The sequence below is a fragment of the Castor canadensis genome, chromosome 1, assembly GCF_047511655.1.
Source record: "Castor canadensis chromosome 1, mCasCan1.hap1v2, whole genome shotgun sequence".
NCBI classification, from domain to species: Eukaryota; Metazoa; Chordata; class Mammalia; order Rodentia; family Castoridae; genus Castor; species Castor canadensis.
This window is the reverse complement of record NC_133386.1, coordinates 113,617,936-113,643,515: the sequence shown is the minus strand read 5'-3', so window position 1 is coordinate 113,643,515 and position 25,580 is coordinate 113,617,936. Positions and strand designations below refer to the sequence as shown.

General features: G+C 46.0%; 2 protein-coding genes and 1 pseudogene across 4 annotated transcripts in view; 2 read left to right on the top strand and 1 right to left on the bottom strand.

The window, feature by feature from the left end:
* LOC141415603 (uncharacterized) overlaps window positions 1-17,546 on the bottom strand; it is a 58,721-nt gene extending 41,175 nt beyond the window's left edge. The window contains exons 1-3 of the mRNA XM_074052610.1: window positions 17,446-17,546; window positions 16,424-17,355; window positions 6,394-6,443 (exon numbers count right to left, since the gene is read on the bottom strand). Coding sequence (XP_073908711.1) covers window positions 6,394-6,443; window positions 16,424-17,355; window positions 17,446-17,546 — 1,083 coding nt within the window. The remainder of the gene's footprint in view (window positions 1-6,393; window positions 6,444-16,423; window positions 17,356-17,445) is intronic.
* LOC109679001 (deuterosome assembly protein 1-like) overlaps window positions 1-25,580 on the top strand; it is a 569,124-nt pseudogene that overhangs the window by 480,097 nt on the left and 63,447 nt on the right.
* Window positions 17,299-25,580, top strand: part of LOC109679004 (deuterosome assembly protein 1-like) — a 37,013-nt gene continuing 28,731 nt past the window's right edge. For all 3 annotated transcript variants that reach the window (XM_074041090.1, XM_074041586.1, XM_074042205.1), the window contains exon 1: window positions 17,299-17,436. The gene's annotated coding sequence lies outside the window, so the exon portion shown is untranslated. The remainder of the gene's footprint in view (window positions 17,437-25,580) is intronic.

Here is a 25,580-nt window from a genome sequence, read left to right as displayed (position 1 = left end):
ATAAAATGCTTAAAACACAACAGAGCACAAACCATGTTCCTGCCTTTGCAGAGTTTGCTGACAAGTTCGGGGCATAGGGACAGATAAGCAGAGGGCTTCAAAGCCATCACTACTAACACCACTATCACGCCAAGACTCAATCTCTAAAGAAAAGAATCCTGGTCTGAACCCACAGCAGTATTAGCACAATCACAACTCCAGGCCTATCTCCCATACAAGAGTTTAGGTTCCTTCAGGACTGAAGTAAAGAAAATTGCTCAAGATCACACAGCAAATACACACAAAATTAGAATTCACAAAGATCAAAAATCACAGGTCACTTTTCCTGCTCTTCTTGAAGCTTTCTCTATGCTTGTCTCAAATTTATAAAAATGAAGGAGGAAGAGAGGAAGAAAGGAAAAAAGGTCTCTCGTTAGTGGTAGGAACTTTAAGATCGAATCTACTAGATGCCTGAGCAGGTCTTTTGAGAGGCCAGAGGCCTTTCAAGGCCACCTCACCATGATTATGTAATCAATGAAAGTATTACCCTAAAAGTAAACAAGTCCAATACGCATGTTTGAAATACCTGTTTCTTTTTCCCTACTGAAGTATTTCATCATTTTAGAAAGACTAATCTGGGCACTTCTGAGAGGCCATGTGGTTAACATGAACTTGCTTAGGGTTCTGATTCCCAGCAACTAAAGCAAAAATCCCAAAACCAAAATGAAGGGAAAATCTTAGAAAGATCCTACCTAAAATAAGAGCTCCTTATGCCCCATCCTGGCCCTCTTGTTTTGGAGGAGGATTTCCAGGGGGGGTTCCTTACCACTGTCCTGAGGAAGGGAGGAGTTTCTCAGGCTTCAGCTTCTGTAGCTGAGCTCTGTGATTTTTCTAAGTCATGTTGGTTGAAAACTAGTTGACTCCTGTGACTTACATATGTTGTTTCACTTCTACTTTACCACAGCTTCTTTTAGATATCATTATTAGCAATTTATAGGCTACAGCCTGAGGAAGGCTAAGTAGCCAGCCCCAGCTGACAAAGCCAGAAAATGCCTGGGAAGGAGCCCAGCATGAGCCAAGCACTCCTAATGGGGAAGCCTGCTGGGTACCAGCAAGCCCAAAGAGCATCTGAACAGCCCTTTTTCCACTTTCAGAACACAAGCTAATTTTAAACAAACACCCTCTCAGATGTTTTTTAGGAGCCATTCAGGGGAATCCATGGCATAGAGAAGAAAGCTGCTACTCAGAAGAGTGTCAGATCTGTAACTTCCCTTAAAATCCCTGTCTGTGAAACAGGGATGGTGGTGGCTCTCAATTGCAAGAGGAGCCAATACCTGGGCAAGACTGACATGCCAGCAACTATAAACAACCTTAAGCTTATTCCTGCCAGGACTCTCTAAGCATCTCAGGAGGAAAAGCTGTAGAGACAAAAGACACACCCCCTAGAAATGTGGATTTGTTCCTCAAACTTGCAGGGAGAGCATGGAAGGCTGCCAAGGAGGAACCTTCAGCCCAGCAGCTGGCACACACAGGGCAGGTGGTTAATTGATGCCATCACCACCTGCAGTCATCAATCTCACCACCTCACTGCACTTGTCTTGAGCAAGGACACCTAGAAAAAAGTAGTGAAACAGGAAAAGATGCAACAAAGGGTAAAAACTGTCATTTCTGTGGTCCAGTCACTCCACTGAGACAGCCTAAAATCTAAGTCCAGGTTCAAAACAGTCCCCTCTGCCCACTGCCAGCCTCTCCTGGGAGGAGGGTCAAAGAGGTCACAGAGCCTCAATGAGCTCCCCATTCCATCCAGGACTCTTCTGTGCCCAGGGTTGTGGTGCAAAAGACCAGACTCTGGCCCTGCTACTCACACATAGGTCTGTGGGCAAATCACTGAACCACCTGGTTTTTTTCTTCTGTAAGTGGGAAAAACAATACTCACATTCCAAGGCATAAGGATTAAATGAGATAATCTACATAAAAGGCTCAGCACACAGTAAGTCAACAACTAAAAGCTATTGCTGCCTTAAAACAGAGGCAAAGTAATGTTGAGTAAAAACTCAATTTGATTCCTCAAAACGAAAAGGTTTCCTGCAGTTAGTAGGGACCAAAAATTTTCAGAAAACGAAAAATAGAAGGTGAAAACCTCCACTTTGGCTTCCTGAGTGGTTCCAAGGCTTCTCTACTGCTGCTCCCCTAAAGGCTGGAGAACTCAAGTGTCTCCTACCCACAGACTCATCACACTTTGTAAATAAACCCCATGACCAACCAGAGTGCTATGGCCAAATGTAAGCCAACAGGATTTGATCTGGAAATTAAATTCCATGCAGCACAGCCATACTCAGTTCAAAATAGGTATCTGTGACTTACTTTGTCTTTGAGTACCAGTCTCAAAGCCAAGAACAAGTGGACAGTGAGATAGGGCCACCAGCTTCCACAAAGCCCAACACAGACCTGGCTTTCCTTTCAAATGAATCGTATGCTGCAACAGTGATGACTCCAAAAATTACCCCAATGGTTACACAGGAATCCCAGCCAAAAACAGCTAACTCAAACAGTTGTTAAAAAGCAAGCAGTCATTAGGGTTGTGGCTCAAGTGACAGAGTACCTGCCTAGCAAGCACAAGGCCCTGAGTTCAAAACCCAGTTTAAAAAAAAAACCAACCAGTCACAGATGTCAGCCAACAACTTATCCCCTTTCCATCCCCACTCTCCCCAACAACCCACTTCCATCCATGTGGACCAAAGGCTACAGTTCTCATGGTGGGGCCTACTCCCAGCCCTAATTGTAGGTCTTCCCTGTGAAACAAGGGGTTGTCTGAGACCTAAGGCCCTGTCTTCATCTTGACCTTCTGCAGTGTCTTGCACAAATGGGTCCAAGGAGAATGCGAGCTCCTCTCCCCCCAACGACACCGTCCAGATCCCAGCACACTCACACACTTAGGGCTACTTAGCATTAGAGAGTAGAATGGAGGGACTGAACTGTGGAGGCAAGGCAGACAGCTGAGACCAGGGAAAGCTGCTGCGTACTTCAACCACATGGAGCTACAAAATCAGGTGAATTACAATTCACCCAGGCAGGGATATGTGCATCTTGGGGAGAATGAACTCAAAGAACTTGGCAGGGATGAATTTCAGTAAAGGCCCACAACAGTTAGTACTGGGTAGAACACGGAGGAACATCCACTTTACCAGCTAAGCAACAGCAGAAGAAGCATGCTGACAGCCCAGAAAAGCACATTCAAACCCATCCTTCTCGGGTCTCTGGGGTGAGCCCCACACACTCTTCCCTCAGCATTAAACGCTCAGCATAGAAACAATACTCGAGAGCCCTCGGGTTTACTTAGCACTTTCTTAATCACCAGCACTATCGTGGGCATGCAGAACAGGCACTTCCATCGACCACTTAGAAATGAGGAAATGAAGGCCAAAGCATATTTACCATGTGGTAAAACCGAGACTGAAGCCCAGACCTTCTAACTCTTAAGTTCAGTGCTTGTTATCCAAAACTACCCAGCACAGTGCACCCAGACCCGGTAATACCATCCATCTGAGCTCTGGGCCACGGTGCTTCCAGCACACCTTGCTGCCGGCCACCTTCTACAGACAGAATCCCAGCAGACACCCTGCCCAGCACAGCAGCACACACTTCAACCTTTCTCACTAACACAACAGAAGCACCCAAGTCATCAACCTTGGTATCCATCTGCCTCACGCTGATCCTAGCTTCCTGACAAATACATAAAATGTAACCCCAACAAGTCTCAAGGGAGAAACACACAGAGTGAATGGTTTTCTTCATTCAGTGGTGGGCAGGACAGAATAAGAAAATGTATCCCAAGGCCACAAACCAAAGAGCCCAGAACGCTGAGGCTTTCTGAATATCTGTCAGTCTGCCCTCAAATACTGTCTTAGAAACTTACCAGTTCTGGGATCTTAGGCAAGGTCTTTGTTTTCCTAAGTCTCAGCTTCTAGTTTATAAATAAGGAGTTAAAGAAAGGGTCTCATAGCAAATGTACTTAATGCTGCAAAACTGTGTACTTAAAAAACGGTTAAAGTCAATTTTACATTAGGTATATTTTAACACAGTACCATTTTCAATGGTCTGCTCTGCAATGATAAGACATCGTAAAGGCTTTTTTTTAACTTAGACCTTGTGATTGCTTGGCGAGTACTCCACCACTTGAGTAAAGGCGCGTTCTTATAGTGTCTAGCACACACAAATATTGATCCTAAATCAATATTTGATTTCATTCACTGATTTTAACAGTTGATTTTAATTAACATTGATTTTAATAGGCTTTACTACAAAGAGAATACATGTACAATGTAGAAAATGCCAAAAATACAACAATGTAAACCTACAATACCAAAATCCAGAGAAAACCATTTAAAAAACATTTTATGATATTTATGAATTTGTTAATTCTTAACAAATTTAGTACTTAATGTATATGTAAGCATGGAGTATAATCGATTCTTTCCTGTCTTACTTGTAATACAAAAACAATTTTTACAACATCCAGAAATACAGGGCCTGTGTTCAAGGCAAAAATAAAAAATTCTGTGTGTTATATGGATGATTTTGTTCCTTGCTTCATGTGTTTATTTGCTTCCTGTAATATATGTGTTAACTCAAACAAAAGTTATTTAAAAATAAAAAAGAATAGAAAGTTGTATGAAACTTGAGAACAGATGAGGTTAAGCAACTGAGAGACCTGCCTCCAGAGATGGAGATTTAGCCAAATCCTCTGTATCTGCTACTCCTCTCACTATCATCTACCCAGAAAGCAAGAACCCTGACCATCTGGCCAGCCGGGAAGAAGACCATACAGAGAGCACTGGAGCTCAGGGTCTTGAGTTCGGGGAGAGCTGGGTACGTGTCAGGTTGGCTGGGACAGAGTTCATGTTCCCTTTTCTAGAGAGCCGTACCCTCAAGGGATTCCCATGTTACTAGGGAAGCAGCCAGCGCCAAGGACCTGCCCTGGGGGGAGGAAGGCAGCAAATAAGGGAGACACTCATTTCATCTACCCTCAGGTTAAAGATCAGACAATTGAGGCTCAGAAAGGCAAATGGCTTTCCCAAATTCTAGGATGAGACCAGAATTTCATATTTCAGTACCAAACTGTGGACCAGAAGACTGCACTCTCAAAACTCTGAGCTAAATCACAGCATGCAGCAAGCTCAGAACCCAGAGAAGACCTTAGGGCCCACATTGAGTGTGATCTTACCCACCAGCAAGTATTTACTTACTAAATGCTTAAGTACATCCACAGATAAAAACCACCCCTGGACACAGGATAAAGAAGCTATTTTATGGGAAGAGTTGGATCCTCCTCTGGCTCTCAATCCTAAGCAAGGCCCAGCTCTGCTCTAACTATAACTAGATCCCAAACTTCCTGAGTGGCTCTGGCAGAGAAAGGCTGTGAACTTAAAAGGCAGTTCCTTTAAGGAAGTCCTTTTGATGTACTAGGAGGAATTACACTCTTACCGAACACATCTGTAATGCTAGCTTCTACCTAGGAACAGTCTACACAACTTTATTTTGTATAAGTATGTTTTGCTTGAGAGGGAGAAGAAGTGTTACCCCAAAGGTAACTCCTGAAACATTAGAGAAGCAGCTGCAGCTGGCACAGGGAAATCTGTTTCCATCTCTGCTTACACATAATTATATTCTAAAGTGATGTCTCTTGGGGGTCTGGGGTGCCAGCGATGCCCACATAACCTCCTGACATGGGCAGCTTCTGGTATGTCCTCAGGCAGATGCAGCAGGCCCAACCATGGCCCATTTCTCAGGAGCGCTCATCACACAGTGGTAGGCCCTTTCCTGCAGAAGCCTCAAGAGGAAATTCCACATCAACCAGATAACGCGATTTCCTCTCAAGTCTGAAGCTGGAATCTGAAATCATGATTTCCTCAGTAATAAAGCAAGCTGACCCAGCCTTGCCTTGGACCGCTGGGCCAGGTATGCTGAGGACAAGCCTCCAGATACTCAGCTTGCAGGAGTGTTTTTATGACAAGTATGAAGTTTGAAAACTTTTAGGCCATACAAAGTGGGTGGTAGAGAGGCCCTGGGCTCATGTATCCACACCAGAGTTCAATGGCTTTCCACATATCCTTTTGGACTTTCCTCCCTGCCCTGTTTTCAAGGCCGAATGTGGTCCGTTGACCAAGGGAGCAGACTTGACTCTTCGCAGCATAATAACTTTACACACAGAAGGATCCAGGAAGCTGAACAAACTAAGTCTGCACATGGACCTCAACTTCTTCTAAATCTGCTCAGAGCAAAGAGCACCTGAACTATCAGCAGTGTCCACCACACAGGCCCAGGGCTGGAGGGAAAAGAGCCTACCACTTCAGGTGGTGTGAGGCTCTGTAGCTCACAAATGCTGTTTACTGGCAGTCCCTACCACCACCTCACCTGTCTACTGTCTCCTTCTCCAGGCATGTGGTTTATGGGGTGAAAGGCATCTGGAAGGAAAGAGAACAGACAGAAAGGATGGTGGATCAATAGTCAAGAGAGCACTACATTTTTTAAAAACCTCGAAATAACTGCTGCAAAATATCTAGGTACACACACACACACACACACACACACACACACACACACACACACACGGATGGCATGGCCATTAAGCTTAGAAAAATTCAGTTGGTTTACACTATCTTGCTCTCATATTGTGCTCAAAGCCACAAGGGTGGCTCCAGGCCTACTAGAACAAAGTCTTCACAAAAACAGGCAAGGACCTCCTTGATCCTCAATCCCCTCACATATCCCCACTTACACACATTGCTCCTTAACGACCCTGGCCCTATGCCATTTGTTGGCACATGAACCCACCTCAGAGCCTCTGCAATTTGCTGACCCTTCTTCTCCATTCAGAACCTCCCCCAGAACATGCCTTCCTCTCACCCCTCCCCCTCACTGAAGCTTGAACACCTCCTTCTCAGCAAGGCCTTCCTTGGCTACCTTCCAACACCTCACCTTCCCCCTTTGCCTCATCTCACATACTCCCGGGTTTGACAGTATCCCAAAAAACTCATATCCATCTGGAACTTCAGAACGTGACCTTATTTGGAAATAGGATCTTTGCATATACAATTGGTTAAGATGAGTGTGACGGATAATTTTACTTATCAACAAGCCCAGATATTTAGCCATCAATTCTGTGTTGGGGGAGGGATCCTAGATAATATGAAATTTTGCATTGGTAGATTGAGTAAAGTAAAGCAGATTGTCCTGGCTAACGTTGGTGAACTTCATTAATCAAATGAAGACCTGACAGAACAAACATTTTGGATAAGAGGGAACTAAGTCCTCTTGATTGACTAGTTTGAGCTGCTGCACTGGTCTTGTCCTGCCTTTGGACTTAAACCAAAAAACTGGCTCTCTTAGTATCTTAAAACTGACAGCTGTCAGACCAGAACTTATACCCTCCACTCTCCTGATTCTCAACCCTGAGACTTGGACTGGAACTGACACCATTAGCTCTGCTGGGTCTCCATCTTGCTACTGCAGATCCTGGGACTTAGGCTCCATAATCACACGAGCCAAAACCTTACAACAAATCTCTTCATGTACACACAAACACACACCCTGATTTGTTCTGCTTCTCAGGAGAACCCTAATACAGTGAGTCATGCTCTAACACCGGTCTCCTATTAGTTGTGTGTCTCTGGAGAACCCTAATACACAGACACATGGGAAGCCCCAAGTAATGGCATGTGACAGCAAAGACAGACACAAAACCTATGCTGTCACAAGTCAGGAGCACCATAAAGTGCCAGCAACTACCAGAAGCTCAGAAAGAAGCAGGTAACAGGCCCTTCAGAGCCTCCAGAACTGGGGTAGAACACACTTCTGTTTTGTTACCACACTCCTAGGGCACGAGCATACACAGTACGTATTCATTAGTGTCTGTCACCCTCACTAGAAAATAGCCTAACAAGGATTTTGGCCTCTTTCATTCATTGCACAATCCCCAGTACCAAGAACAGTAACTGGCACCTGGTGGACACTGTAAATATTTCCTGAGTGAATCAACATCTACTTAGAAGGGAAGCAGGGGTGTTACACTTACTCTACCCAAGGCCAAACTGAGAAGCTGACACTCTAACTTCACTCAGACAGACGAGTCAGGTAAAAAACTGAATTGGGACCTTGTTCGTTCATTTGGCCCATAATATAGGTGATAAGTACCAGCTAGCTCCCAGGAGAACTGCTACAGCAGCAATAACTAAGCACATATGTGGTGGGGTGGGACAGAGGGGCAGGATCCAGGCGTGGCTCCCATTCACAAGGACCACGACCTTGAACAAGGTACCTCATCCCTGGGGTCTCAAGTATCCTTACCTGTCAAGTGCAAGGTGGATTAAAAACTGAATTCCCCTGTTCTCTAAGGGGTAAGCAAGGTTTGTTTCAATTTGTTCTGCTTCTGAGAAGCCTCTCAGACCTCCAGAGTCAAGGTGAAGTCTCCATTCTGCTGACTTCCTGTTAGGGCCATCCCTCTGGCACTCGTCACACACTACTCTGGAATCTCTCTCACACCACAGGCTATGGCTATCTCATTTGTATAGTTAACTTTTACATACATCATCCAGACTCGTGTTACAGGCCCGTGTACCTGACTCTACAGGCTACCACGTCTGCCCCAGTCCTGCTGCATCCTTTCTGGGTGCTCTGGGTGCTCCTAGGCTCACCCACCCAGCTCGGCTCCCAACAGCAAGGTTTCATTTTCCTCATCTGGACCCCTGCACTGTGTTGCTATGCAGGTCTTGGGTATAGCCTTCTCCCCATTCAACCTGCAGGCCTCGGACATCTGGCTGGGTGAGCAAATACATCAGGGTTGCAAAACGAGCTTGCCATCGTTCACAAACATCCATGCACACACACACTGATGCAAATACAGGTGACCAGGAGAATGAAACCATGGAATGATGGATATCATCTCGGGGCCAGCACTATTAGGAACATAAAAACATAAGCTTTGGAGGCAGGCGGGCCCAAGGCTGAATCCCAGCCTTGTCTGGCCCAAGAAAATCATCTACTTTACCCCTCTGCACTTCAGTGACCTCACTGCACAAGCCAGAAGGGTTATGGCCACACAGTTAGAAGGAAAGACCTGCCTCATACAGAATCTCACCTCACCACATTCTCACAGGCTTCCCAGAAACAACAGCATCTGGTTTTCTGGCTCATGGTATCTAAACATTCTCCCAGTCACCTCCCAATCCCGAATCCCTGCCTCAGCAGTGCTGGGCACATTAGTACTGACTAGTACTTACACACTCCTGGTTCCTCAGGGGAGAGATTCAGAGAAACTCTCTGGCATGTTACACCAAAATTAAAGTGTTCTATCACTGTACCTAGCTTCTGGGAGAAGTGGAGAGAATGTGCATGTGCAACCAGAAGCACTTGCTTCCAGGGGCTCACATCGACCAGAGCAGAGACAAGGTCCTGTGGGCTTGTTCTACAGTCACTGAAAGTCTAGGATCTCACCACTAAGATCCAGAGGCTGAATGATGAGTGTCACAACTTTACCAACAATCAACAAAATGCCTACCAAACACAAACTATTTCATTCAGGAGAATGGCCACCAGTGGGGAAACGGGCAGTCTCATACGCGATTGGTAGTTGAAAGCAGCACATCTCCCAGGAGCACAGTAAAAGTACTACGGCAGCATGTTAAATGAATGCAACACTGGACAAACCAGTTCTACTCCTAGAGAAACACAGGTGTTTCTGTGTGAAGAGAACATCACAATTTAAAGAATTAACTTATATATCTGTCCATCAAAAGGAAACCAATTCATAAATTATGATATACCTATAACATATTTTGTAGAAAAATAAAAGAACAAAGAAAAGCTACATACATGAAAAGATCTCTAAAGTGTGTTACATGAACAAAGCAAGTAGTAGAACACATGTGATCAGATTTAAGCTTATAAAAGAAAGAAAAAACTTTCTTTTATGCAGGCTGCCTATACAGTCTAACTATACAGCCTGTCTATGTGAGCTGACAGTTTCAGGGTACACATCCAAATGCTAAGACTACTTACTCCTGAGGACCCAGCAGGTGGTGTGGCCTGGGGGAGAGGTGCTGGACAGAAGGCTTGAGAAGTCCACTTCACACTTCTACACTGACTGAATGGGAAGGTGGGGTGCAGGAGAATGTATTCACATACTGTCTATATAATTTACCAGAAATCAAGTGAACTGACTGTAAACACGACCACCAAAACAGAGTTCTTATGCAGATGTGAAACTGCTGACCCAACCCTAAACGGTTTCCATGCCTCACTCTACAGTCAACAAGGCTGGCTGATAAGGTTCAATCCCAATTCTAAGCTCCCAGTGATGGGACTGGGATCAATAGAAAGGGAGGGAAATGTAGGATGCCAGGAAAACTTTTATGGTGAGACCTACGGAGAAGCTGCTGCCCATCCTATCCTGAACCTGCTGTCCCCAAACTGCATCGGTTCTGGGGCCTTCCTGACTCTCAACCGAACTGAATGAGGAAAATCAAGACTGAGATTAAGAGAGTTCTTGGGCTGGAGATATAGCTCTGCAGTACAGCACTCGCCTAGCATGCACAAAGCCCTGGGTTCCAACACCAGCAACATGCTGAGGGGAACGGGCATCAGAGGGGAGGTTTCTCACTGTCACCAACAGCCCTCCCAGGCAAGCTCCCTCGGCCTGCCCTTCCTGACAGAGACAGAGCACTGGTTTCTGGAGTCAAGACCGGCAGCCCCGAAGCCCACTCACTGGAGTCCCTTCGCTTCGGCAAGCAGCCCAGGAATCTTTTCACACTCACTACTAAAATCGAAACTGCGCCAGTACACGAATCAGATGGTCCTGCCAACAAAACAGCAACAACGTGGGAAAGAGAAGACAAATCAGTGGTATCCTGGCTAGATATGTATTTATTCTTTCTGCCTGCCAGAGCAGTGGCACTACTGTAGATTTAAACATTTGATAAATATCTTTTTGCATCCCAGTAAGAATTAAAACACACACACACACACACACAAACATGAAACAAAAACAGCATCAAGGCTTTGCCTAGGACATAATGTTCAAGAGGTAAGCGTAACAGCTAATATCTGCAGGCAAGAATGCTCTTCTCCAATTAAAACATGTGCTCTGTCTGGCAAGTGCTCCTACCATACAAGATGAACTCAGTAGATGCTTGTAACACCTCACAGTTAGAGTGCCAGGGAAAGGTGCCCTTAGAACAAAGACAAAAGGTCACCTCTTTGAAGGAAAGGAAAAGCATCAAGCAGAAAGTAGGTGAGCTGAGTCTATGCAAGGTGACTTGCTGATAGAGATGGGTTGTGACTGATGAAGCAGGGAAGCAGTCTGATCCACACAGGTAACTCGGCTGCCTCTTCACAAAGAATGCAGCCCAAATAAAGCCAGAACCTGATCAACAGATCTCCAGCCTGACCGAGCAAGAAGCAACCATCTGAAGATCAGGGGTATTATGCAAGTCGGAAAAACAGACGCCCAAAAGAAAGTTTACTACCATGTCTGGCACTGACAAGGGGAAGAGGATACAAGACCAGTACATTTCGAAAATGGCAACAGTGTGTTCTATGATTAGGTATCAGTCAACCATCACCCTGTGCTGCCACTCTGTCTTGGCCTGGCTCCCCAGAGACTTCAGACTTCAGGGAAGGATGGCCTCCTCCCCTTCAAGCTGGCCAATGTTCCCCACTGTTCACAGTGAACTCACCTTTCCCAGTCAACCCCACCTAGGACAGATCAACTAGTACTTAGCGCCCCGAGGGGTCCTCTGGGAAACCAGGGAATATTGGGACACCACTGAAGGCTTCTTTCTTTGGTAGCTTCTTGTCTTTGGCACTTTTCACTTACTTCAAGTTTGAATACTCAAACCAGAATCTCCCTAAACAGTGTCTGAGCAGCCTGACTTCTGTCCTGAGACGCTTCTGGAAATGTAGAAATGATAAGGCCAGTGGACAGGCACAGAGAGGAGACAGTCCTTGCAGGTTGGATTCAGACACCTGTCTCTAGCTGTCAGCAAATCGACCAAAGGAGGCAATTCTGCTTCTGCAGAGACTGTTTTCCGTCTATAAGGAGATTGAATCTCCACCCCTGGCAGCCCAGAACTGCAGTGGGAAGGATGAGGACAGGAAATGCTCAGATTTGATTCTATCCCCTCTCAACTTCAACATGCAGGGGGACTCAGCTCTTCTGATCCCAACATGTTCCCTTTCCTCCATCACCACGCCACCATCTTAGTATCTGACATTCAAGCCCTCATTGTGTCTCCAGCTGACTACTTTAATGGATTCCTTTCTCCTAATTCCCCTTGATGCATTTCATCCTCCACACAATCTTTCCATATACAGATACAAACCTGACCCTCACTCCTTAATGAACCTCCCACCCTATAGGACAGAGGCTACATGCTCAGCAGAGCAAGCAATGCCCCTGCCTTCCCCAGCAGCATCAATGGAAGCACAGGCTGTGGTGGCCCACATGCAACTCTATGGTTAACTCCTTGCTGGACATGTGTTTCTGTACCATCTCCTCTTCTGTGCATTGGCAGTAAATCGATCAACTCTTAAATCAGCTGCAAGAAGCAGCTGTGAAGAGCCCAGCACTCCAAAACGATCACCTGTACTGTTCCAACGTGGCTCACCGTGAGGTGTGCCTGCCTCACTCTTCTGCACCTAACTGTGCTACCTCTTCACCATGAATGGACAAGAATAACCTCAAAGAAAAGAAGGCACACAGGAGCTCTACCAATATAAAAACAAAGCTATCAAAATGTGAAAGAAACCAAAACTCACTACCAAAACAATGTGAAAAGGAGGATAAAATGCTTTAGAAATATACATCTCTATGATGTTTTGGACTTCAATTGTTCCAATGATTTAGGAGGATGAAATCTCAAATGCTCACAAAGGAGACACTGCTATTTAAAAAAAACCTATTTCTTAATTAATATCTTCAGGGAACTAAAAAGTACTTTTATAGACTGACTGAATCTTAATAAAATTCTCTGAGAAATTCTGGCATCAGTCACAACAAACACCCTCTTGGAATTTAATTTCCTTTTCGGCATACAACTTACTATGAAAACTCATTTATGATGCCACCAACCAGTCAAAATCTGCCTGGAGCGCAAAAACTTCAAAATCCCACAAGAAAGCCTTATCAGACTGGTGGAAATTAGCCCCATATGTAGCCAAATTCTACATCTAACAGAGTGTTCCCTCATGCCAAGCTTTCCAGCTTCTACTGTCAGTCACATTCAGCTACAGTTCTTCTAGGGTCTCCCTACAGCTAGAAACTCCCAAATTCAGTGTCTTTTCCCTGTGACAAATGAATAAAAAAGGATAAAGCCCACAAAACGAACAAAAGGAAACTAGTTACATCCATCTTCAACTTCCTACAAAAGACCTGTCCTTTCTGGCCTCTGGTTTTGATCAATTTGTTCTTTTTGGACTAGGTTACCACAGGCCCTGGAATATTCACTGTGCATGCTGGGGGCTGGGTTGCGGAGGCAAAAGCTGAAGAATTATTCATAAGGACAAAAATGTACTTTAAAAGCCTTTTTCCCCTGAGAACAATTCCTACTGGAGACTTAATCAATCCCATTATCTGGAGTGCCTGTACAGGGAGAGAAAGGAAGTACCAGTCTTTATTGAGCACCACTGCAATTCACAGGTACAGCTCAGTAAAGCAAGGCAGATAGTATTGCCTTGACTTTACATATGCAGAAACCAGTGTGAGAGAGCTCAGGATTTCCTCCAGATCCTACAGGCTCCAAAGAATCCCAAAGATAGCCTTTACCACTTCACACGCTGCTTCCTGGGTCCACCAGAGTTTATGAAATGTCCTGGGTTAGGGAACACTTTACAGTCTACTTGTTGCTTTTCACATACATAATACAACCCTGGAGGATAGCTAAGAATTCCCTTTCCAGCACTACAAAAAGTCTGTTAGGATTCAAAGACCATCAGTAAGCTTGTGGGAACCTGCTGTAACACTCAGCTGTGTCTGCTCTTGGCTTTGTTTTCTCATATGTGAACTGATGCTCACTCCTACCTCAGTGTCTGAAAAACAGCCTGGGTCTCAAATGGTAACTATTTTCAGGAGCATGATTTTTATTGATTGAATAGTCCTCAGTTAAAGTAGTACTTATACACACGCACAGTATAGCTATCTTAAAGACTCAACCTAATTGGTCAAGCCTTTACTTTTTGGAGAAGATAGCATTTTTTCACTACCTCAAGAGCTAACCACTAACTGCAGCTTCCACGAAACTAAGACAACAACAAAAAGGTGGGGGTGGATTACTGAAAATCATGTGGTCAGACCCAAAATGGATTTTGAAAGCTACTAGCAGAAGCAAATAGGAGAGAAGCATTCGGTTATAATAAAATGAAAATAATTAAAATAAAATCCTCCTCACTTTCCAATACTTTGGCTTGATGGTTAATGTGCTGTAATGACCCCAGTTGTTTCAACTCCATGGCCCACAGCATCTAAAATGTTTCCAGAGGTTTTACTGACAGCTTGGCCAGGGGTCTAGGGGGTCAGGTGGAGTGGAGAACTGTTGCTTGGAGCTGTTTTTAATGTGCTGCCTCTGAGCACACTGTTTGCTTGCCCACTTACTACACTCAGTTGAAAGAAACCCATTAGTTCAGAAATGTCACATGCAGTAGGAATTAACTCACTACTTCTTAGGCCAGCAGGAACAAGATGGCAGAAGTGTGGCTGTACCGACAGAAGAAAACCAATAACATGGCAATAACAGATTTGGGGATTTTCTTCAGGGAAAGCCCCACCAAGACCAACCCAACTGAGCATCTAGTCCAGGCTGGAAGGTTAAAAAAGAAAGAAAAAAAATCAGGTCCATGGCGATACACGTAATATGCTCTAAGCACTTAGCAACTTCTTAGCAAAGACAGATGTGTAGCCAAGAACACCAATTGCCTGCGAGAGAACGGTATTCTCATTAAATCTAATACCAAGTATTTTTAGTTTGTTGTTTCGCTTTTTAAATCCTTCTTGCTTCTCATCTCTTTTGTTTTAAATCAATCCTAATTCCTCTAGAACAAGCTGAAGTATCCTTGTGTGGCTGCTCTAGTCAAATTACCAACCTCATCTCCCATTTCACAGATAAGAAAATTGATGTCCAGAGAGGGCAAATGGCTCATCCAAGGTCGTGCTAACAAATCCAGTATAGAACAAGGCCTCAAGAGGCCAACAGTATAGGTCTCTACTATTGCGTCACTACTGCAAATGACCTGGCATCTGATGTCTAGAATACAAAGTGTATTTGGGATGAAGAAAAAAAAAGAAGAAGGAAGAAGAACCCAACATGAGTCTTGTCTGCCGTCAAGGGGCGTCGCACAGATTGTGCTAATAAAGCATTCCCGAACCTCGTTTCAGAAACAAGCAACCTCAGCCAAAGCATGAAAGGCCACGTTTCCTGTCCCCGAAGCTGCGCGCTCACGTGCTGCGGGCCTTGGGCAACTACTGGCCCGACCCAGGCGCCTCTTCAACCGGGGTGGTGGGACGGGGGCCGCGGGACTCGGAACCCGGGCTCTCTGGGTCCAGGACGCCGCGGGGGACGGGAGGGGGAACGCGGATGGGAGTTTCTCAGAGTTCGGATTCCGCGCGGCCCAACCTCGCGCTGCTGGCGGCGCCCCCCGCCATCGCCACTCAGCAGGCCCTCCGGCACTTCCCCGGGACAGACACGGCGGTCCACAGGCGACTGCGGCCCCAGACGTCCTCCCGGCGCGTCCGGACGGAAGCGGAGGAGCACAGCCCGGTCCCCGCCGCCGCGCTCGCGGCCTCCCGCGCTCCGTCCCGGCCGGCAGGGCCCCGCCACGCGGAGCGCACCCCGCGGGGCCCGCGCCTCCCGCCTTCCCGAACGGGCCTCCGGCCGCCCCGCACCCGCACTTCCCGCCCGGCCCACGCGGGCTCGCGGTCCACCCAACTTTTCCCGGCCTCGGCCCCGGCCCTGAAGCAGCGGGCACGCGGCGTCCCGAGCCGCGACGGGTGCTCGAGCCCGCCGTCCCCCCTCCCCCGCCCGCCCGCCCCGGCGGCGCGAGTTGCGCGCGGGACCCATGCGGCGCCCGGGCCTCGGCCGGCAGCCCGCCGCGGAGGCGGAGCGGAGCCGGCGTGGCGGAACCCGCGCTGCCCCCTCGCCGCAGCCCGCCCCGCCGCTCCCTGCCCACCTGCCGCGGGCGCCGCCGCCGCCGCCCCGGTCCTCGCTGCCGACACCGCCCTCGCCACCGCCCACGTCCTCACCGCCGCCGCCGCCGTCCTCGTCGCCGCCGCCCCGGTCCTCGCCGCCACCGCCCCCGTCCTCACCGCCACCGTTCTCGCCGCTGTCTTCTCCTACGACGCCCCGGTCCTCGCCGACGCTACCGCCGCCACCACCATCCTCGCCGCCCCGGTCCTCACCGCCATCCCTGTCCTCGCCGTCCTCGACGCAGACGCCGTCCTCGCTGCCGCTGCTGCCGTCTTCGCGTACGCCACCGCTGCCCCGGTCCTCGACGCAGACGCCGCCCCCGTCCTCACCGCCGTCTTCTCCTACGACGCCCCGGTCCTCGCCGACGCTACCGCCGCCACCACCATCCTCGCCGCCCCGGTCCTCACCGCCCTCGCCGCAGACGCCGCCGCCGCTGCCGCCCCGGTCCTCGCTCCCGACACCGCCCACGTCCTCACCGCCGCCGTCCTCGCCGCTGACGCCGTCCTCGCCATCGACGCCGCCGCCGTCCTCGACGCAGACGCCGTCATCGCGTACGCCACCGCTGCCCCGGTCCTCGACGCAGACGCCGCTCCCGTCCCCGCCGCCCCCGTCCTCGCTCCCGACACCGTCCTCGCCGCCGCCGCTACCGCCGCCACCACCATCCTCGCCGCCCCGGTCCTCACCGCCATCCGTGTCCTCGCCGCTGTCTTCTCCTACGACGCCCCGGTCCTCGCCGACGCTACCGCCGCCACCACCATCCTCGCCGCCCCGGTCCTCACCATCCTCGCCGCCCCGGTCCTCACCGCCCTCGCCGCAGACGCCGCCGCCGCTGCCGCCCCGGTCCTCGCTCCCGACACCGCCCACGTCCTCACCGCCGCCGTCCTCGACGCAGACGCCGTCCTCGCGTACGCCACCGCTGCCCCGGTCCTCCACGCAGACGCCGCTCCCGTCCCCGCCGCCGCCGCTGCCGTCCCGGTCCTCGCTCCCGACACCGTCCTCGCCGCCGCCACCACCATCCTCGCCGCCCCGGTCCTCACCGCCATCCGTGTCCTCGCCGCTGACCCCGCCTCGCCGTCGACGCCGCCCACCTGACTGTTCACGCCGGCGAGATGGCGGCGGCGGAAGCCGCAGATGAGCCTTGTACCTGCGGCCTCCAGGCCGAAGAGGTCGCTCCCAGCGCTTCCATGCACGCAGGGTCCCGGCCGCGGATGCGCACGCGTCTCAGGTACGTCACGCGAGACGTCCTTGGGTTGGCTGGGCCCGTATGTGGGGGACCACTGGGGCCAACTTGAGGTGGGGGCGGGCTCCTGAGCTGGAGTAGGCGGGGCCTTTCATTCGGGTGATGGGCTCGTTGATTGATTGACAGATCTGTCTCCCGAAGCCTTCTTACTGCCCCCAGAAGACACAGGCTTCGTTCTTCCTTTGATGGTGGCTTAGTTCTCGTGAACGTTGCGTTTGAGCACAGGGCACTGGTCTTTTCCTCTTTTTGTTCTCAGCGCTACGACAGTGCAGGACTCTCAATAGGCTTAGTTAATATGTCTGCCGCCTTGTTTAGAAAGAGCATATTATTTTAACTCATCTAAAATAATAGGAGTCTTCATGGAATGACAAGATCATGATGGGCCATTGTACAGGTTTTCTTGGGGAGCACACTTTTGAGATGGTCCAGAGGAATCCCTCCCGCCAAATGACAACAGAGGCTGAATCAAGAATCTGAATTTCCCATTGCTCTATGGGAGCAATCAGAAGAAGCCTGCTAAAACACAGACTAAATAAGATCCTGAGGCTCATAATGCAAAACCCAGACAAATCATGGTTCATACTCTTTTGTAGCTGGCAGTTCAGGGCTGATACAGGGGCCTCACAACAATGCCAGAGACCTCATGAAGCTTACAGTTTAGTGAGAGGAGACACGTTGTAGTGGATGATAATTATATAGTATGTATAAAATATGTCAGGAGGAATGGTAATAACTGCTATGCTATGAAGAAAAATTAAACAGACGGGAATAAAGAGTTATCTAATAACTCTGATAGGCAAATTTGAAGAAAGATCTAAAGAAGTGAGTGATATAGACATGGATATGTAGATCAGTATTCCAGACAGAGGAATCAGCAACAGCAAAGGTTCTGAGGCAGGAACATAGTTGTTGTTTTCAAGGAGCAGAAAGGAGAGAAGGAAGCAAGGGAAAAAGCGCAAGAAATGGAGTGAGAAAGAAATGGAGCCAAATCCTGGAGGGCCTTCAGGACTTTGATAAAGACTGGATTTCACTATGTAAAATGTGAAGTTACTAGAGGACTTTGAGCAAAGGAATGACATTTTCTGACTTAATGTTTAAATGTCCTAGGTCCCACCCTGCTCTGGTTCTTCGGGAAGACAGATCGTAGCACGGGAAGGGTGGAAAAGGCAGAAGCTAAGGTGTTAGGGTAATCCAGATAGTGACAGATGAGTATATTTTGACAAAAGAGCTAACAGTATTAGTGATCATGGGTTGGGCATGGGATGTGAGAGAAGAGGATGAGCAGAGGATGGACCTAAGACTTTTGGCCCAATAACTGAAAGAAGTGCTATCTATCAGAATAAAAAGAAGGCTGGAAAAATTGCAGACTTGGTTTGAGATGCCTGTTATACAGTAAGAGAACTATATAGTAATTAACTGTAAATAAAGTCTAGATGACCATTCTCTTTTCACCACCTTTAGCGTGTGGCTTTATTGTTTGTGGTCACCTTATAGTTACAATATGGCTGACCATCTCCCACATCACATCTACCTTCCAGGAAGGGAGCAGGGGAAGGAAAACTAGTAAAAACAAGTGTGTGCCATCATTTGGCTTTCGTACAGAAGGCAGTGCTAAGATGGGTTTGGATAGAAGTATATAAGATAGGAAGATGTGTTGTATTGGTTTCCTACGTCTGCTATAAGAAATTTGGTGGCTTAGAACAGCTGAACGTACTCACTCATAGGTAGATGCCAGAAGCCTGAACTCCCTATCACTGAGCCAAAATCAAAGTGTTGGTGAGCCTGCAGTCCTTCCAGATACTCTCGGAAAAAATCTTGCATCCTACACCTTCAGGTGGTTGGCTTGTTGATGCATCACGCCAGTCTCAATGCCAGCACAGTCAAATCTCTAATCTCTGTGTATCTCCATATCTCAGTATATAGATTTCTCTTCCTCTCTCGTAGGTCCCACCCAAATGATCTATGATAATCTCCCCACCTAAAGATCTTTAACTTATGAAAGGACCTTTTTCCATCTAAGATAATATTTATTGGTTTTAGTATTAGGACCTGGTACTTTGGGGAGTTTTCTGCCTACTACATTTGAGACTGGGGAAATGAAACAGTTATGTTATCAAACCACCTCCTAATGGGGAAACACACCCCTCAGGGTTCTCCCAGCCCAGGAGCAAGTATTTATACACCAGTCACTGGCAACCATTTGTCCAAGGTTGCTCCTGAAGGCTTTACTTCTTTGGCACTTCTGCTCTGTCACACAGGTAGCAAAAACCCCAGTGGCAGAAGGCACTCCAGCAAAGGAATGCAGGTCTGTCCACCAGAAATCAGGCCCATGTGTCTTTTTTTTTTTTTTTTTTTTTGCAGTATCAGGGTTTGAACTCAGGTCCTCAAGCTTGCCAGGCTTTTACGCCCCACATGCCTGAAGTGGCAGGCATGAAGAGCTACATGGATCCCTGACAACCACTGCAGCCCTCTCTTAAATACCTTTATGGCAATGCCCACTTACTTTCTCAGGCCAGATCATGTGACCTGGCCATGCTTAGCTCCAACCAGAAATTTAGATATTTGTTTGTATGCTTGTTTGTTGTAAGCTAGCACATTGCCATTCTGAATGACATTAGAGTTCTCTTCATATGGAAGAACAGAAAGATGGGTGAGTAACTTAGTCTATTTTCTGTTGCTATATAAAAATATTTAAAGCTGGGAACTTTAGAAAGAAATATGTATTTGGCCACTAGTTTTGGAGACTGAAAGTCCAAGATCAGGTGGCCAAATCTGTTTGCTCTCTTAGAGGGCCTTAGGCAGATGACATCACGATGCAGAAGAGATCACATGGTGAGACAAGAAGCTGAAGAGATTCAGAGCAGGGCTTCCTCTTTTTGTAACTTACCCTCACTGGAATAAGCTTCATCGTGCAAAAGCTACATTTTTCTCCTCCTAAGGTAATACCACCAGTGACCTGATCATCTCCCACTAGGCCACATCTCTAAAAGAGTCCACTCCTCTCTGCTTTACCAAAATGCAACATGAGCTTTTGGAAGACACACTCAAACCATAACAGTAATCAACTAACAGACCAGTGATAAGGATGATTCAGACCAGGTTTTATTGTTGGATCGGGTGAGAAGTGATCAGAATTTAGGATCTATATTGGAGGTAGTACCAGGGAGACTCTATGATCAGACAGAGTTTTTATGTCCAGCAACTGGTAGCAGTTGTGCCAATTACAGAGGTGGACTGAATGGGATGGAAGCAGATTTGCCATGCAGGTCAGGTGTGCTGTAAAGCACGTATATGTGAGTTCCTCCACGTGTGCTATGGGCATGCCAGTGTTAAACTGGTAGTTGGACACAGAAGCCTGGAGCCCAGGACCTCAGGTTGCAGATACAGATGGAGATGTTATTACAGTAAGCTGGCATGAATGGTTTATTAGAAATTTCCAACATTCAAAACACTGTTTCTTCGAGTTTTTTATTTCTTAAAAAGTCAAGTATTAGAAAAACAGATTCTAACAGTGCTTACCTAATTCTGCCCTGTGTGGGCCTAATGGAACAGCTGGCTCCAGTTTTGAATAGAAAATGGTGAAATGACTATCCTAACATGTAAACACTGCAGTCTCATTCTACAGACCTCTGTCAAGGGATGGGGGGTGGATTTTAATTGTCCCACAGACTGGCTGATAGAGCCAACTGCTGTATGTGCTGATAAACATTTGTTTATTAAGTATACCATATGTTTGTATATATGACTGTGCAATAATAATTCATGTAGATAAGCTTGTAAGGATAGTGAAGCTATTTATACTTCTAAATAATTATAGAGTCCCCTGAAGGAAGAGGTTAGTGCCTGCTAATATTTCATCATTGCTGAATATAAGCCACAATCTCAGGTATGCAGTAAAGATAGGCACTGTACTCTGCTAACTCAGCAAACACTAATGATAACAGCAAATAGCACTTTTTGAACAATAAGAAAAGAACTTGAGGAAAAGCTGTTTTTTACCTCTGATTCAGTAATTAATTTTAAAAGAGTGTCCCATAAAACTGTGACCTAAAGGACTTAAAGTAACAAATCTTTGATTTCACTGTTGTGTTGAGACAGTTACAAGCAGACAGCTCCACAGACCTGCTCTGCAAGTGGGCATTGGGACTTCTGGAGTCTCTGGTGTGGTGCAGGATTTGATGGGTAGAGCAGGGTCAGTGAACCTCCATGGAAAAGTTAAATTATATGTAGCATAGCCTGTTAACTAAGGTGAATAAGTATATAATATTTTTTAATGAGTTTCATTAAAGATTTTGAAAAAACTAGCACCGATGAAGACTGCTCATCAGCCGTTTGGAAATTGTTTTCTTAGACTGTTCCATACTTCATAAAGTAATCTAGTCTTCTCTCCTTATCCCTCCCTCCATGATGACTTCCACATTTGTCTGTTAAACTTCCTTTTTTATCTCCCAAGCTCCACACCCATGTTTGTTCACATATCTCAACCTAACTGAACTAATTTTTCTTTTTTTCCCACATTTTCTAGATGGCTTGAGTAGTAGGCTGACCCTACACCCAGATTCCCCAGAATAATCAGTATTTCTACCTGGTATCTTGGCATAGTTATTATTAGTGCCCCTCTCACTTCCAAATCTTCTCAGCTTGGAACAAACCGTATGGCCACCACAGTGGTCTTTCTGGTAAAACACTGCTCCTTTAATACCAGAACATAAGCCCATATTTTAAAGGACTTTGGGGTAAGAGCTTACCATCCACAGAATTGCAATGGGTCACCTCTAAATATGTCCATGTGTCTTAACCTGGCTCTTTTTCAAATTTATTAATTTTTGCTTATGTATAACATTTGTACGTTTATGAGGTACATTGTGATGTTTTGACTCATACATATAGTAGGTGGGGATCAACTCAGTAATTAGCGTATCTGTCACATTAAATTTTTATGATTGATTTATGATGAGACAGGACTTCGTGATTGTTTATGGCTGAGTAATATTCCATTGTGTACATGGACCACATTTTCTTTATCCATTAGTCAGCTGGTAGGCATTTAGGTTGATTCCATATCCTGGACTTTGTGAATAATAATAAACATGGGAGTGTGCCTTTTTGACACTACTGTTAGTTTCAGCAGTAGGATTGCTGGATCATATGGTAGTTCTGTGTTCTGTTTTTTGAGAACCCTCCATACTATTCTCCATCGTGACTATACTAATTTACATTCCCACAAAGAAACCAAAGAGGTTCTCTTTCTTCACATCCTTGTTAGCACTTGTTATTTTTTGGTCTTCTTGATAAAACATTCTCACTGGGATGAGACTCCAAGTAGCCAAAGCAATACTGAGCATAAAGAACAGAGCAAAAAGCATTATACTACCTGACTTCAAAACACACTACAAAGGTATGGTAATCAAACAGCATAGCATTGGTGTAAAGAAGGACACACAAACCAGAACAGGGGAGACAGACCCAGATAACACCGTGCACTTACAGCCAATTGCTTTTTTGACAACACACTGGGAAAAGAATAGTCTTTCAAATAAGTGGTGCTGGGAAAACTGGATATCCACATGCAGCAGAATGAAACTAGTTTCTGGTCTCTCACCAGATAAAAACATCCACTCAAACTGGATTACAGACTTACGTGTCAGACCCGAAGCTTCAAAAATAAAGAAGAGAACATGGGAGAGATGAGATGCCTTGGGACATTGACCTCGGCAAATTACTTTTCAGGCATGTCCCCAAATGCACAGAAAACAAACAGGCAAGCAAAAGAGTGACCAGTGGGATTATTTCAAGCTAAAAAGTTTCGGTACAACAAAGGGAATAACAGACCAAAGAAGTGCTAATATCTACAGTGCATAAGGAACTCAAACAATATAATAGCAAAAAAAATATCAAACAACCCAATTTAAAAATGGGCTAACAACCACCTTGTTTTCTCTCTTTTTCCTTTTCTTTTTTTTTTTTGTCAGTGTTTTGAGACAGTAGGTCAAGCTGTTCTCAAATTCACAATCCTGCCTCAGCCTCCTGAGTGCTGCAGTTATAGGTGTAGTCCACCACACCCATCTGGCATGTGACTTTCTCTTCCATTTCCCTGCACCCTTCCAACATACTTGTCACTACTACCTCCATTTACATCATCATTTTCTCCTTCCAGACCCAAAGTTCATATCCTGATGTTTTGATTCTAGGTTCCTCAGACTAGTCTGTCACCCTGCAAGTCTTTGTGCCTCCTTCCTATGCCTCCATGCATTAAAAGATCAGTGCAGAAGGATTTGGCCTGACTCCAGGACCCTTCTTTAGTGAACTGCTTCCAAAGTGAGGACAAGGATTTGCATATCTAAGCAGACACTGTCTACCAAGTCTCCAAAGCGGGAAATCTCAGAAAACTTTTTTCTTCTTTTTTAACTCCTCAATCAACTTTTCTAAAATTGAAATAATAATACCTAACTTTATGGGGATGTTGTAAAGATCCATGAGAAGAAGTAGAGGAAAAACACTCGGCAGAAAGTGAGTTTGCATTTCACTAAAGGAAGTAGCAAACAAACAAAAAATATCAATTCCCAGCTATGTGAAGACTAAACCAAGCCTTTTTAAATTTTATTTTAAAACTCACAAAATTTAGCAGCAAATATTAATGATAATGAGACAGATGAACTGCTAGTGATTACCTCTAGAAAAAGGCTCTAGGAACAGTCAAAGGAATAAAGACTTTTACAAATAATATCTCATTGTTTATGAGAATAAACAAAGACTGTTTCTTCAGAGCTTACCTAAAAGGGAATCCCCCACTATCCTCTTCATTTGCAGAAACTCCATGACAGTCAGGGGAGTGGGAAGGCTTTGAATAGGGAAAAGGAAAGCCTCAGGTCTACAGTGATCAGGAGCCATTGGGATAGGGAAGCTGGAGACAGGGATCCCCAGAGCAGGGCAGCCTGTGAGATTGGTTTGGGGAACCGAGTTGTCCTCCTCCAATTGTTCCAACATCTTGACTGCTCTGGGATAAGTGCTGTGGACTTCACTGATGGTTCATCTGCACATTCAGACTTTAGCATTGAAATGCAGAAGACAAGGTACACAGAAAAGTCTTCAGGACACTGATGACTGTATTCAAGTACTTTAAGATCTACTCTGTTGAAAAGGCTTGAACGGTCTCATTAGATGGAATTAGCACTAGTAGGTGGTCCTAGGTTCTCTTTAGTATAAAAGAGAAACTCATTGCTACCTAGAGACAGTCTCAGATAATAGTTGCATATTAATGGGAGAACACATACCAGGTGGGTGACCTCTTTGTAGTGAAGTTGTAAAAGATCACAAACCTTGGCATGCATCAGAGTCCTATCATACTAAATCTCATCAGTTGTATATGATAGATGATTGTTTAAAGAAATATTTGTGAGAAAAGGCCAGGTTTACTGGCACTCATCTATAATCCCAGCTACTTGGGAGACAGAGGTCAGAAGGAACATGGTACAAAGCCAGCTGGGGCAAAAAAAAATTAGCAAGATCCCATCTCAACAAATAAGCCAGGCATACTGATGCATGCTTGCAATCCTAGCTACACAGAAGGCAGATAGGTAGAAGGATTGTGGTCCCAGGAAGAAATGGAGGACCCTATCTGGAAAATAACTAAAAGCAAAAATAGGGATAGGGAATGGTTCAAGTGGTGTGATGCAGAGAGTTCATGTAAATTTTGCATACAATAGCCATAACCAGAAAATAAACATTCGTTCATCTAAGTGCATAATTCCCATACTATTTGGGGCCTATATTTTAATTCTGTGAACATGGTGTATTCCTGTAAGCCAAGGAGATAGCAATAAAAGGAACTCATTTATTCTTCAGCACATACTGAGCATCCACTAAGTGCTGGAGCAGGGTGCGAGGCTCTGGTAAGAGTGATGAACTGGACTAATATAGTCCTTTTTTTCTTAGAGCTTACACAAGCAGAAAAACAAAATTCCTTTACATGTTATTTTGAAAAAGAAAAATGGTGTGAAACCATAAGGCCATGGTTCTGCTTTTTTTCTTTACATCATAACTCCAATTAAAATTCAATCAAGTTATTTATTGAGGAATTAGTACACTTTTTTCCTCAGATTTGTTTTGAGTTTTTAAGTATAAATTGC